At 39.6% G+C, this 13673-nt stretch overlaps 1 protein-coding gene across 2 annotated transcripts in view; it reads right to left on the minus strand.

Annotated features, from left to right (window-relative positions):
- The window catches only part of nell2a (neural EGFL like 2a), an 85357-nt gene that overhangs the window by 44566 nt on the left and 27118 nt on the right, over positions 1 to 13673 (minus strand). For both annotated transcript variants that reach the window (XM_061076934.1, XM_061076933.1), the window contains exons 11-12: positions 13349 to 13454; positions 12324 to 12452 (exon numbers count right to left, since the gene is read on the minus strand). In XM_061076934.1, the coding sequence (XP_060932917.1) occupies positions 12324 to 12452; positions 13349 to 13454 (235 nt within the window). The remainder of the gene's footprint in view (positions 1 to 12323; positions 12453 to 13348; positions 13455 to 13673) is intronic.

Raw genomic sequence — 13673 nt, forward strand, 5'->3', positions numbered from 1 at the left:
AATGGTAACCTTGAGCAGAGGTCTTAGGTGACAGCTGATTGGCCGTCCCTGCACGCCGCTATGATTTAGAGCCTATTAACTGTAAGACCCCATCCATCCCGCCCTTGCTGACAGCAGTTACGTTCGCTAAAACAATATGTTAGGAGGTGAGATGATGAGGGGCAGCACAAGTACATGTGTGTGTATGTATGGGGGGGGGCACAATCTCCATCTCCATTAACGCACTCCATTTTCTTGATTGGCCTGTCACACGGACACTCGTGACGCATCAAGCGAAGAAGGCCGGCCAAAAGTCAGCGGCGGCTTTTATCGCCCAAGTGCTCAGGCTGCTGTTGCAACGCGTTAAATGAATAGAATATGGATTTTGTCCTTCTCTTTTTTTGCAATAACTCTGTCATAGTCATAGCCGTGGAGAGTGGGAATCTTTATAGAGTTTTAGTTCCTACTGTAAGGCGACAATCCCAGCAGGATAGAAATAATGTAGTATTTAGAACGTTTTATAAAATCAGAGCTCCCTGGTTTAGATATTTTAACATATAACCTAACATTTAACATTAAAGAACCATGAACAGAAAAGTCGGCGGTTCGATCCCAGTCTTCCCAATCTATATGCCGAAGTGTCCTTGGGCAAAATACTGAACCCTGAATTGACCCTCATAGAAAAAAGCGCTGCCAATAGATGCACTGTACTAATGTGTGTTAATGGGTGAATGGCATTCAAGACTTGAAAGGGGTTATATAAATACAGACCATTGAACATAGTTACTAATTACATAATTAAATCCAGCTCGAGACATCTTAAAGTATCTGATGGCTTTTGACTAAAAACTAAAAATGTCAAGCTGATTTAGGGGCTTACGGAAAACTCATGATCTGCATCGTGATTGGACTTCCTGTTTTATTTTGGTCATATCACTACCGTATCTTTCCTGTCCATTTCCTGTCTCCTCCATGTTGGTAGATGGGTCATGGACAAAAACTAAATGGTGAATATCAAATAAATTTATCTTGAAGATGATTTCTGTCATATTTGGTCGTTCTTATCCGAGTGGTTCAAGTGCATATTTTAAAGGTATTTCTGGTTTGAATTGGTTATTCAATGAATTTAAACATGAGGAACTGTCATGATCGACAGGTGAGGCTTGTGATTGGACATGTGTCTCCCTCCAGTCCCCTGTTTATACACTTGCCTTTCCTCAGTTGCCAGACAGTCTTTGCTACCCCCATGTAAACATGCTCTCACATCATTACTCATGCTGCCACTTCGTCTATGAACCAATTTTTTGCTTTTCAAATTCTGCATGGCCCACACCTTTCTGTTTTTTAATTGCCTGATCCTGACTGACTTTTGTGCTTGACATTTTAGACCTTTACCTGTATCACGTCCCTGTCAGCCGCTTTTCTGTTCTTTTATTAACTCATAGGTTTGCAACACCTATACTCTCTGTGTTCATTGAGTGGGACAGCAGCCCTCTGGGGCTCATGAATGTCTGCATAAAATTAAATGGCAGCCTGTTGTTGTTTGAGATGTTTTTGAATGTTTCAGTCTGAACTTTAGTGGTAAACCAACTGCCATGTCTACAGTCATGACACTAGCGTAGCTAAAAATCACAAAAGGTTGAAATCCTAATTTATCTTAGAGTACATACAGATATCCCCAGGATTTTTTCATTTTCAGAGAGGCCTCTATAAAGAAACCCTGAATGAAAAGATTTGACTTCTGGAACAGCAGTGAACCCAGAAGAGGCATCAGGACTGTGGTTTTCTCTAAAGAGTACTAATGTTTACTCTAAATGTCTCTGTCTCTGTACCCTGAGTATTAATATCTACGCATTCAAATGCAGAGCAATACTACACACTGTAGGCATGAGTGTCGTATAACTGTTCTGACAAAAAAAAAGAAATCCCATTATTGTTAATTTCACAACTATATGAACAGCATGTTAATAGAGAGAATTACAGTGTTTCCCTCCCTGCTTGTATAGCATTTAGTTTCTAATGGGAAACGGCCTCACTATCTGTGGTTCATACAGCAGTACACCAAGGTCTGGCAGTACGGAGATAAAACCGTCATTGCCATTGGACGGCCCACAAAGACACCCAAATGTGTGCCATTCCACCAGAGGCCTTCCACTTTATCTCTCTTTCGCTCTATCTCCCTCTCCACTATCCATCCCTTCCCCTTACCAGCTCACTTACTCAAGCAGATGGTTTTAAGTAAATGGCAGAGGGACGAGGCTTGCCAAAAATGTTGCCTGATATCCCTCAGTAGCCGGTTCCCTCGTGGCCGGATATAAAGCAATCTGAGGGAAGAGCGGAGAGACAAAGCACCCTCCCTGCCGGCCGAACAGCATCTAACCCACTCAGCAAATAATCTCCACTACGATGGCCATGGTCCCTCATGGGTGGAGCTATGTGTCAGAGGACGCTATTGGTTCATGGCTGTGTCACAAGATCAAATATTGAGATGTAGCTGGTGGAAAATAATTGTGTAGTATCAGGCTTCTAATATTACTCCCAGCAAAATAGCAAAGTGACTCTGCTGCATTTTCTGTTCCGTTTGTTAAAATGGAGACGACCAACTCCTAGGGTTTCAAGACTTTTCATGGCAGTGCTTTCTCCATATGTGGGTTGTTAGCTCCTGTTAGCCGCTGCCTATTGGGATATATTACTAGAAACCCATGATGGCTCACACGTTCCTTCTTCTACTCGGGAACAATGGACATTAAAACCATCTCAACTAAAACCGTTAGGATGTTGATGACTTCTTACTCCCATAAGCGGTGTATGGACCTTGTCTCTGCTGCAAATAATTGCAAACATACCTGAAACTCAGGTCAAACATCCAATAGGACAGAGTCCTGAGAGCCCTGTGGATTCTGGGTGTCGTTTTGGTTCATGTTTTTGGGAAAGGGGATTCCTACAGTCCTTTTTATTAGAAGGCCATTCTCCCAGCAGTGAATTATAATTTTTCATATTTATTGCAATTTCTCTGTTTCAGATCATTCAAAAATAATTAATTACGGTTCCAACAAATCATTTAATCCACTGATAAGTTTCTACATTAGTTGATTATTTTGTTCACAGCTCAGGTTTAGTGATTTTCTTCTACGTGCTAAAGCCTGAGTATTAATGTATTGTATTATTGGGTGTGTCAGGTAAAGACCCTGTAAAAAGCTGCATTACTCTAAATTATCTTATAGAAAATTCACAGTGAGGAAAAAACTCAAGACTAAATTGATTTTTTTTTAGTAAAACAGAGCAGCTCATAGTTTTACTTTCAGAGACATCACCTGAACATGAACCACAAAGTCAATCTTGAATCTTCTAATAATACGTTTTTTTTTGTGTCTTTTGATTTGAATAAATTAGAACGTTGATTCCTAAATAAACCGGCTCAATCATGCAATAACGTCACTGACAATTTGGGCAGGAGCAAGAGCCAATTAATATGACGGAATGGAAAGGATCCCATTAGCGAGTGAAAATTTTAATTCAGAGATTCATTGTCTAAATACCAGACTCTCACATTGTGATCAATCACTGTGAACCTGCCTTCAGATGAACAACTTGAACATCAAACAACTAAAAGGTGGAGGAGGAAGAGTGTGTTTGTTCTGTATGTGCGTCTGCTGGTGGAGTTACAACATGTGAGAATGTGTGTTACTTTTCTTCTTCCTGTCAATTCAACGCACAACCAGACAATTTCCAAATGTGGAAAAAGATAAACTTTCATCTAGTCAAAAACCATTTACTTGTCTTTTCATGCAAACATTCATCAGGCCTCAAGTGTGTGTGTGTGTGTGTGTCTACATATATAACATTAACCAGGCACTTGACACCATGATTTGTCACGAGTTAAATGAAGCACAGTGCGTCATAGGGACAAAACGGTCACGTTTATATGCAGTAAGCGTGAATGGGGGTTTTGCTCTCCATCACTGGTGTCATTAATCTGGGGAAGATTTTTACACCATGCGTAAATCGATGGAGCATCATCGTCCATCACTCGTCAGTCTGTGACCGAGTGTCGCCCGCAGACCAGAGGTCTGCGGGCAAAGCGGCTATCAGAGCTCTATAAAAGGCTGAGTTGTGTTGCAACATATATTGTTTCTCTATTCCATTGTTGTTGTTCACCCCTTAGCCCCACCACTTTGCCCTACCCCTTTGTTTTGTGATGGGGTACTGTTGTTCCATTTCTCTATGTGATGTAGGGGTAGTGGCCATCTAGCCCTTCAAACAACGTAGTGTATTAAGAAACCCCCCTAAAAACAAAGGGGCAGATGAAATTGCAGAATGCCTTACGAACTGACAAGGCAAATCAAGCTGGTGACCACTGCGGGTAAAATGGTCATTATGTCGATATTTTGATGATGATGATGATGCTCATCATACAATATTAAATCTTGGAGAATAACCATGAAAAACTGCTAAATCCAGCAGGATATCTTATTTTAATCCAGTAGCAAATGAAAATGTAATTGAATTGCTGTGAATCATTATCAATGAGCATAATGTTAATGTAGCAGCTTGTTAAAGTGGAGCTAATCTTAAATACTTGTAGTTTAATGTAAAACCGTGCATCACATTTTACAAGATGTTTTAAATAAGATTACAAGACCAAGTTTTTTTTAATGTCAAAATTGAATCTGCAAATGAATCTGTAACTAAACAGTGCGTTACTGCACTGATACATAGTGAAGTAGAGGTTCTATCACAGCCCTACGGGGAAAAACTCCACTTGAGCACAAGGCAGTGGAGGAATTAGGTGTGATCCCATCTGGAAAGGATGGAGCAGAGAGGAGACCCACGTGTCATTTGAAGGATATTGGTCGAGCGGTGAGCAGATACTGCTATTTGCACTGGAGGGGACCGCCTGGATGATGAGGGCATTGTCTGTTTTGGGTGACATTTCAGTGCGGTCACAGAGGTCAGGTGTGTGTAAACAAACACACGGCCAGCCAGGGTGCGTACATGTTTGCCCGTGTGTGTGAGAGGGTCAGGAGACTAGCAGGTGGGGAGCCCAGGGGCGCTGGGCTCATCCCGACAGTGATTGGGTTTGGGAGCAGGCCGTGCTCTTCAGTCACTGCCAATTAGCCTGCTGCTACCTTTTGACATTCAAAAGACGGCAGTGGCAATCGCAGTGGCTCACACACTCAGTCATGCCTTACAGGTGATAAAACACCATTCTGTGTTCAAACAGCCTTGAGTTTATTATTCAGTTATATCGGTTATCTGACATTATCAGATCTACATGAATTATATCAAGTGTAGTTTATGTGACGTTAAGTAAATAATCTGGTTACTGGACAAACAAAAGAGTGTGTCTTTCATTTATGCTATAAGTAAAAGCTGGTTCACCCCTATAACATAAATACATACACATACACCACTCTTGAAAGAGGCATTGCTGGAGGATTTGTTAAATACTTTAAGTCTGGTGATATTTAATATTTGTCTTATTATCTTCTAACAAGCCTCATATCACAATTTCCTCTAAAACACAGAGCTCCATTGTTTGCCCAACACCTATTAAAAACACATCAATGAACCACATCGTTGCACAGGGTGACATATTCTTTCATTATGATAAACACGGCCACTGTAGTTTATATTAAGTGGGCCCCATATACACCATCCTGCTGCTGTAAACAATAACCACAGCAAATCAAATGTGTAATAATAAGCAGCTGAATCCACTTCATGTTCACTAAAAGGTTAACTGCCCGGTTGTTTAAGGAGATCACTCAGACTTTTCTAAATGAAAACAATATGTTTTTGAAAAAAATTCTAAGAATTACATCATTAAACCTTAGTGCTCCTTTAAGAAACGTCCTCTCCACACCTTCAAGACACAAAACATCCCCACAATAAACCTCATAAAAACACAAAATATTAATATGCTTTTTTCACTTTCAATGGCTTTATTTTTTGAATCAGTCCTAAGCATAAAACATATATTCATACATTTCCAGGATTTTAACCCTTTAAATAACTACCCAGTTTAAATAATAACAACATTTTGTTTAGTGTCTCAGCACCTTCGGGACAAAACATCCCCTCCTTAAAACCACTATGAAATACTTTTATATTAATAGTGTTGGACAATCTGATGAAATGCATGATGTCTTTTCTATGTAATCTTTTATGACATTTCACTTATAACATGTGAATAATGTGAATCCACGCTTCATTCACAAACCAACAGAATGATTTCCGACTAGGTGGCTGTCATGAGTGACTAACTCGGTAAAACTACACAACATGTGGCAGTCAGGGGTGTGGCAGTGGTCAATGACACTTCTCACACCAAAGTTATCTGTAAAGTTTGTTGGGCAATTCTTTTTTTGGAAGGTTATCAATACTACACAGCAGCAAATTCAGATTTGGGTCTGAGTATAACAGAAAGATCAGGAAGTCAGGAATTATAGAAATATCAACTTACTGAGTCGGATCTGGTGAGAATAAAAACAAACCACAACTGCCAGCTTGGCTAAATACCAGATTATGTAAGTGTGAAAATGATAAATACAATTTGGGTGAACCAAGCCTTTCATATTTACGTTGTTACATAACTACTAATCTCTGTAAACAGATTCTGTTTGTGAAGGTGCAGAATCTATTGGCGAGAGACAAGATTATGGGACTGGAAGCCTTCTGGTTGCTGTTTCCAGTTTGACCAATCACATTTGAGCAGGCTTTGGTGGCCTGCTGTTAAACGGTCCGTGTGGAGAGAAAAAGAGGCGGAACCCATTGACCGAAATGCATCAGCTGTCAGCTTTTTGATTTATCCGCATTCAAATAGCCGTTAATATAGATGAGTTAAAAATTACATCAGATTTTAAACACCTACAAAAGGTATCACTGTGTTTTGAGTGTAAAAACGTTTGACTCTGACTGTAAACAGTCTAATGGGAATGACAGAACTTTGACTCAGTTATCTGTCTACACCAAAAGCACCAAAATATTGGCCGTTGCCCCAGAAGGTTAATTCTTCATCAGATTATAGCTGATGGGCTATATATGCATGTGCCTGATTGTTGTATACATGAACCATAATAAATTTAATAATGTCCCTGATAAATAAAATAACTTAGTAAAATAACACTTTCTAGGATATACTTTACATAAATGTAAAATCCTGTCGCCTACTCTGTCTCCTCCTATTTCCTCTATTTTCCAGAGTATCATTTTGTATTTCACATTTCCCACAAGGACAAGACAAAAATAAACAAAAAAAATAACACAACAGTCTGTCTTTTTGAGCAATTCCTAAAGTAGGGCATTTCAAAAAGCCAGACAACAATGGGAGATGTCTTCCTGCCTGCAGTCCTCTCCAATGCCGTGATGAATAATGGTATTATCACAACACGTTGAACTATACTGATTGTTCCATTTAGAGACAATCACACAGTCTGTCACTTCTCCACTGCTCGCCCCTCTGTCTAATTCTGCCCTAAACACATGCATGCATGTTGCAAACTAGGCCTCCAGCCTGACGGCACTGTGAGGAGAGGATGGAGGGAAAGAAGCGGTTCTCTGAGAACTCAAGCACACACACACACAGACATGCACCTGCACGCACACACAGACTTACACAAAGACAGGGCTAGTATCCCCCTGAGTTTTCCCTACTGCTGCTTCTATGAAAAATTTACACAGAAGTGATCTCATCGGCTATTTTGAGCCCATCTCTGACCTAGGAATGTTTTAAAGAGCTAGTATCCGTCTCCGCTTTGTGTGATGTTTGTCTTTACGTTTGACAAGACCCGCAAAGAAATGTGTGTGAAAGTGTCTGACATTAAAAAAACAAATGTTTGTGTGTGTGCCTGTGTCTTTTTATCATCTCCCTGCTGTGTTCAATACACAACCTTTCCTGTAAGTTGGACGTCTCACCTCCTCTCACATGCACCGGCTGCGTTGAAACTCCTCTAGAATTGAAAGCGAACAATTTCACTCATCTCTCTCCGTTCATCTCCTTGCAGCCGCAAAATAGTTTGCCTATCATATGAACACAAACATTCTCTCACCCATCCGCGGGATCCTCAGTGTTTTGGCTACAGTGTTCTTTCATTTTCCACACAGGACACACACACACAATCATATATATATTTAGTAAGTGAGTTACAGAGACACAGAGAAAATCAATTGCTTTTGAGAGAACTCCATCAGCAAATTGAGTCAATTTCAGGTTTCTCTCTGTCGCCTCTGATGCAAACACTTACAACAAACACTGCCATCCAATTTCATAGCGAGTCAGGTTGCTCTTGAGAAGAATAGTCTGGGGCTGAAGTGTTGATATTGTAAGCCAAAGTCTGTCAGCTTGTACTTATTCTCTCACTAGTGAGGGGATGGTCAGCTCTATGATTTCTACAACAATGAACTGCTGAAAGCTTTTGGTCAACTTGGATATTACACCAGCGATAAAAATGAAACTAAAATCTACCGAGCTGCAAAGAAAAGACAAGGCCATTTTTAATTGTGTGTTTTAAAATGTTAACGCGTGTGTGGAACGAAAATGTAGCCTTGACTCAAGACCTATTAAGAGTCTACACTTGAATTAAATGGGTGTTTAAAGCTGTTGCCAACGAATTTGATTTGTCTTCTTCCCACTCTAACCACTGGGGTCAAAATAAACTCAAAACATTGGAGGAGAAGCATTCAAATTGTGTACACAGTTACAAAAAGATTTTTTTCTCTAGGCCACTTGGGACGTTACGATAAACACACAACTACTTTATAAGGTTGTCGTTTCAGCAACACATTTTTCACATTACAAATTGATTGATGGATGAGCGCTGCAACAAATTATTATTTTTATACTTATTTAATAATTAGCTTTTCCTTAGCAAATTAATAAATTATAATTATAAAACAAGAATAATACTTAAAAATACCCATTACATTGTCCCGAGCCCAAGTAGACATTTTTAAAACACGTTAATGACAAAGGTATTCAGTTTACTATCACTGAAGAGATTTAAGTGGAGCTGACTAGGGACACATCATCAGTACATGTTGCTTTGTATATTTCCATATTTCGAGTGTATTCACCATTCTAATTCCTTATAGTTATACATTTGATATGTAGTGGAGTATGAGTAGAAATCATCAAACTGAAATAGTTGAGTACAGGTGCATCTGAATTCTACTTTAGTCCCATCAGCTTAATTAAATGTTAATCACTTTCCACCAGTGACTGAATTATGTTTTCAAAGAGACCACGGCTATTCACTGTTAATGTCCGTTTGATCACAAACTACAGCCCACAGCATCACTTCCCATTAAATTAAGACAGATAGCATCTTTAATCATGCAGATTCCTTAAGCCTCATTATCTGGACAACTGCTCCCATCTGTAAAGTAATGCGAGATCTACAGAAGTTGTGAACTACCACTGTTTAATTCCGCAGCTTGATTATGGTTACAAAAACACTCGGTCGCTCCATTGACTCTTTAGCCTCATATTGTTGAAAGTGAGAGAAAAGATATTATGGGGAGTGTGTGGAGTGTCGATAAAAAAAGGACCAAGGCATGTACTCACAAACAGATGCTGTAAAACTGCAAGTACCCACAATGAAAAAAGGAAGATCAAGAAGGTGGTGTATGGACAGAAGTATCGAGGACATAAGCAGAAGAAAAACTGAATATCTTTGCTCACGTTTGCTCATTGATACCACAGATGAACAGTGTGGTGGAATTGTTGGTCAACAAACCGAGATTCCGAGACAAGTTTTCTTTGTAAATATATTTGTAAAAGCTTTCTGCAGAAAGGATCACACAGGCACGGTGGAGGTTGCAAGCTGATGAAATGTGAAGTGTCTGTGCTCATATTTAAGTGTCTCTGTGTGGGTTACCTCCTGACCCCAAAATACGCAGAGGGGCTTGTGTGAATGTAGTGTTCTGTGTCTGGAAAGTATCTTCTGTAAAGGTGTGACTGATAGGCTGCATCCTAAATGTGTTGGAAAGGAAAGAGTATCATGTAGGGTGAGGGTGTTGTGTCAGTCAGCTGGGTTCTTCAAACAAATGACAAACACAGTTAAACCAGAGTAGAGCAAAAGGTCAGTTTAGAATTCACGTGATCTCAGGATCAACTTCTGCAAGACATGAATAGATGATGGGCTCAGATGCTAGACAGTGGGTGCACCATACATTTTATGTTGAGCTGTACCCTAGATTGGAATGTTTGCTTTAAGCATAAACTAAGAAGTTATTAAGTAAATTTCCATTACAACAGCTATGACATTGTGTTCACTGCCTGCTACAGATCACCGACTAACTACTAATGCCAGCAAAACTTCCTGTTTGGCAAGTTGTCTATAAAGTAAAAGCAGATTGTTAATTTTGTTGCTGCAATGTTTTATACTGAGTGGAATTTTAAAACTTTTATTTTGAAAAGTTGTGAACTTGACTCTGAAGATTGTGTCAGTTGTTAAACACGCCTCTGATATTGCCGACATGCATGTACAAAAATGAATAACACCATTTCAGTAAATCATTAATAGAAGTACATATAAACCACACACGTCAACAGTAATAAAGCTAATTCCGGTTCATTTTATGACTTTAAAATCTTCACTGCAGATAAACCAGGTAGAATGAACACAAGGTTGTCTAACTTCTATATGCATCATAGACTGTTTATAAAAAAGCTCAGCATCCAACATCTAGTACACAAACAATTAAAAGTGACAGTTTATTGTAGAGCTGTTTGAGGAGGACTCACTACTGACAAGGAATAATTATAAAGTAGCTCCGGAGCATTAACAGAGGACAAGAAAACAGTTCAATCCAAACAGGCAGCTTAAGAACGGGCACTTCACTCGTGTTTTAATGATTCATCTGGTTAAATTGAGCCAAACTTCAGCCAGTACGTGTCGTGACAAATTGAGCTGAAGCACCATCAGTTTCACGAGTGAATGTTTAAAATGGGCCATCAACATGAAATGCTCAGTAAGATACAGAGCGTTTTCCGATCATCAAATGTGGGACATGCAGCAGGCAATCAGCTAAAACCTTGTCAGAGCATCGCTGATACAATCAATCGCATTGTGTGTTACTTTTAAGTGCAACATGGCTGGAGCCATCCCAACCCCAGCGTGCAATCAGTAATGAACGACCTGGCTGATGATAGATGGTACGAGTTTAATCGCTGCCACAGCACAGTGTCACTGGATACATGCAGACGCTGAGACCCTCAGCAGGTTTTTATATCGCAAATTAATCAACTTACAGAGAAGGATACATTGGTCTCTGGAAATGCATTCTGAAAATAATGAGAGGATTACAGCCTCCCATCACAAAAGGATTATGCCATAAAAGAATGAATTCAACAAAGTGTTGTCATGGTTATTCAGCAAAATGTCTACATTATGTTTTGCAACAGGAGGTGTATGCATTTGAATTTCTCTAACAGCTAAGGTTTAAAAATTCCATCAAACTAACAATAACTGTCCAAATATAAAAACTTGGCAGTAATATTAAGCTTGCAAGTGTCAAGTCAGCAGAGAGTGATGTGGCATCTCTCAGTCAAATGTATAATGTTTAGTGAAGCAGGTCTGGTGGTTTCCTTTAGTATTTTAAAAATAAAAATAATAACAATGTTATGTGGGCTCAGCTTCACATTGTTCACTATATAGCAAAGAGCATAATGTAAAGAATAACACCAAATAATCAGTCTGCGACAAGTTTTACCAGTTTGATTATTAGTATGTGACATGCTAAACGCCTTAAATAGTTGCAGGCATTCCTGTATCTGATGCTCAATGATGGACTGATCTTCTATTCGTAAGCAAATACTGACTTTTAGAAGGTGGAACATCATTTGTGAGATCTCCATCTGTACTAGTTATACTGACTGTGAGGAGACCATGGCAGAACCTGCAATCGTAAATGTGTAAATCATTGAAATAATAAAAGATCCAAAGAAATCACAAATAATGTGATCCCCTGAGCATGACTGACTCAGAGACATTCACTTCCAGGACCTGCACATTCTCAGGTTCTCAGGTTTTTCCTGGCTGTGCTGACTGCTACACACAGAATATGTTATATGCTGTGCGCTCATTTCACAAAGCTGAACCAGATCAGGCTCAGACCAAAAAGTCAGATCACCCCGACAACTGTAAATTCTTCCTCTGTCAAGAAAAATAACCCAGAGGTGAAACCACCATGTCCCAAAAGCAAAGGACAGGATCCCCTTATGACCCCTTTTCATCCGGTCCGGGCACATTGACAGAAAGAAAACAACCACATATCCACTATAGAGGGCAAATCAACTTCAGCTAAAAGTCAGGGGTTTGTTATTCAGAGCCATGCCTTACCTTCACAGTAGGCATTATCGTCTCGTAGTGGGCGGAAGCCGTCCTTGCAGACACAGCAGTCTCCTGCCTCCAGGTTCACACAGTCTGAGTGCTCCACGCAGCCATGGCCCTCTGAGCAGAAGTCATGACCTGCAGGAGGGATGGGAAAGTAAAAGGTTGAGACCCAGAGGAGAGAAGAGGAGACGAGTGAGGAGGCATGCTGGGGGTTTTGGAAAGGTTATGTTATTGTGGCATAAGTAGCCTGACTGTGGCCTCTTTCCTTGGCATATTACGGCAAATGAACATTCATCTCTGATTCATCAACATGAAAAGAACACACATCCTATTGGAAATATAAAATAATTAAACTATGAACTAAGCGTTAGTTCCTAAATGTTAAATCCATTTCTTACGAATCAAACATTATTTGTGCTATTATTTTAGGATTTAATTGATTGACTTCAGTTCCTTTCTGCACAAACAATAATTTGGAGATGCTGATTTATTCTGTCAAAAAATCAAATGTTGAGAGAAACACCTGAGCACATAAAGATATTGTAAAAGGGGTCATGAGAATTTGGAATCTTCCCTCATTAAGTGTGTATTTTAGTCATTCTCTTTATATCCTTTGTATATCCTTTGTCCTTTGTATATTAAGTGTCTGAATTTTCTTGAAAAGCTTTATACTAATAAAATGTATTATCATTATTATTATTATCAAGTTGCTATTCATATTTTATTGAAGGAATGCATTTTATACTTCTTACTAATATATATATATATTTGTATTATTTTCCCTTGGTGCACAAAGGATGTTGCTTTTCTTAACTTTGCTTTACTGTCTGTGAGACAATCGTAAATTCTTGGATATGTTTTTTGAATGCTGCCATTCAAGAAATGCCCATTAAATAATGACAGGTTTCTTGTTGAAAACTATAACAGATATGAATATATCTCCTATATATGTCCTTCTGTTTTGCCTTGCAATAATGTTAGCTGGGGTGGTATAGTCACATAGCAGCGTAGGTCGATGTTTCCCTCCATACCTCTGCAGACTTTACAGCATCTGTCACTCAAGGTGATCTGCTCCGACTCGGGACAGTTGAGCTCAGGACACGGCTCGCTGGGGACCACTCGATGCATCGTCCTGTCCTGTGATGAGCAGAGACAAAATCCTTGTGAGCTCCTCCCGGGCTCCTCTGGGTCACTAAGGGCTTGGATGTAATTATGAAGCTAATTATTCATCTATCCTGTTTCCTCCCTCGCTCTCCTCGTTTCCCTCCTCCCTGTGTTTTCATTACAGGCCAATTACTCATATGGTCAATAGCAGTCCCCCCCCCAAAACTACTTCACTGGAAGAGAGAGAAAAAG

Source organism: Limanda limanda, chromosome 8 (genome assembly GCF_963576545.1).
Source record: "Limanda limanda chromosome 8, fLimLim1.1, whole genome shotgun sequence".
NCBI classification, from domain to species: Eukaryota; Metazoa; Chordata; class Actinopteri; order Pleuronectiformes; family Pleuronectidae; genus Limanda; species Limanda limanda.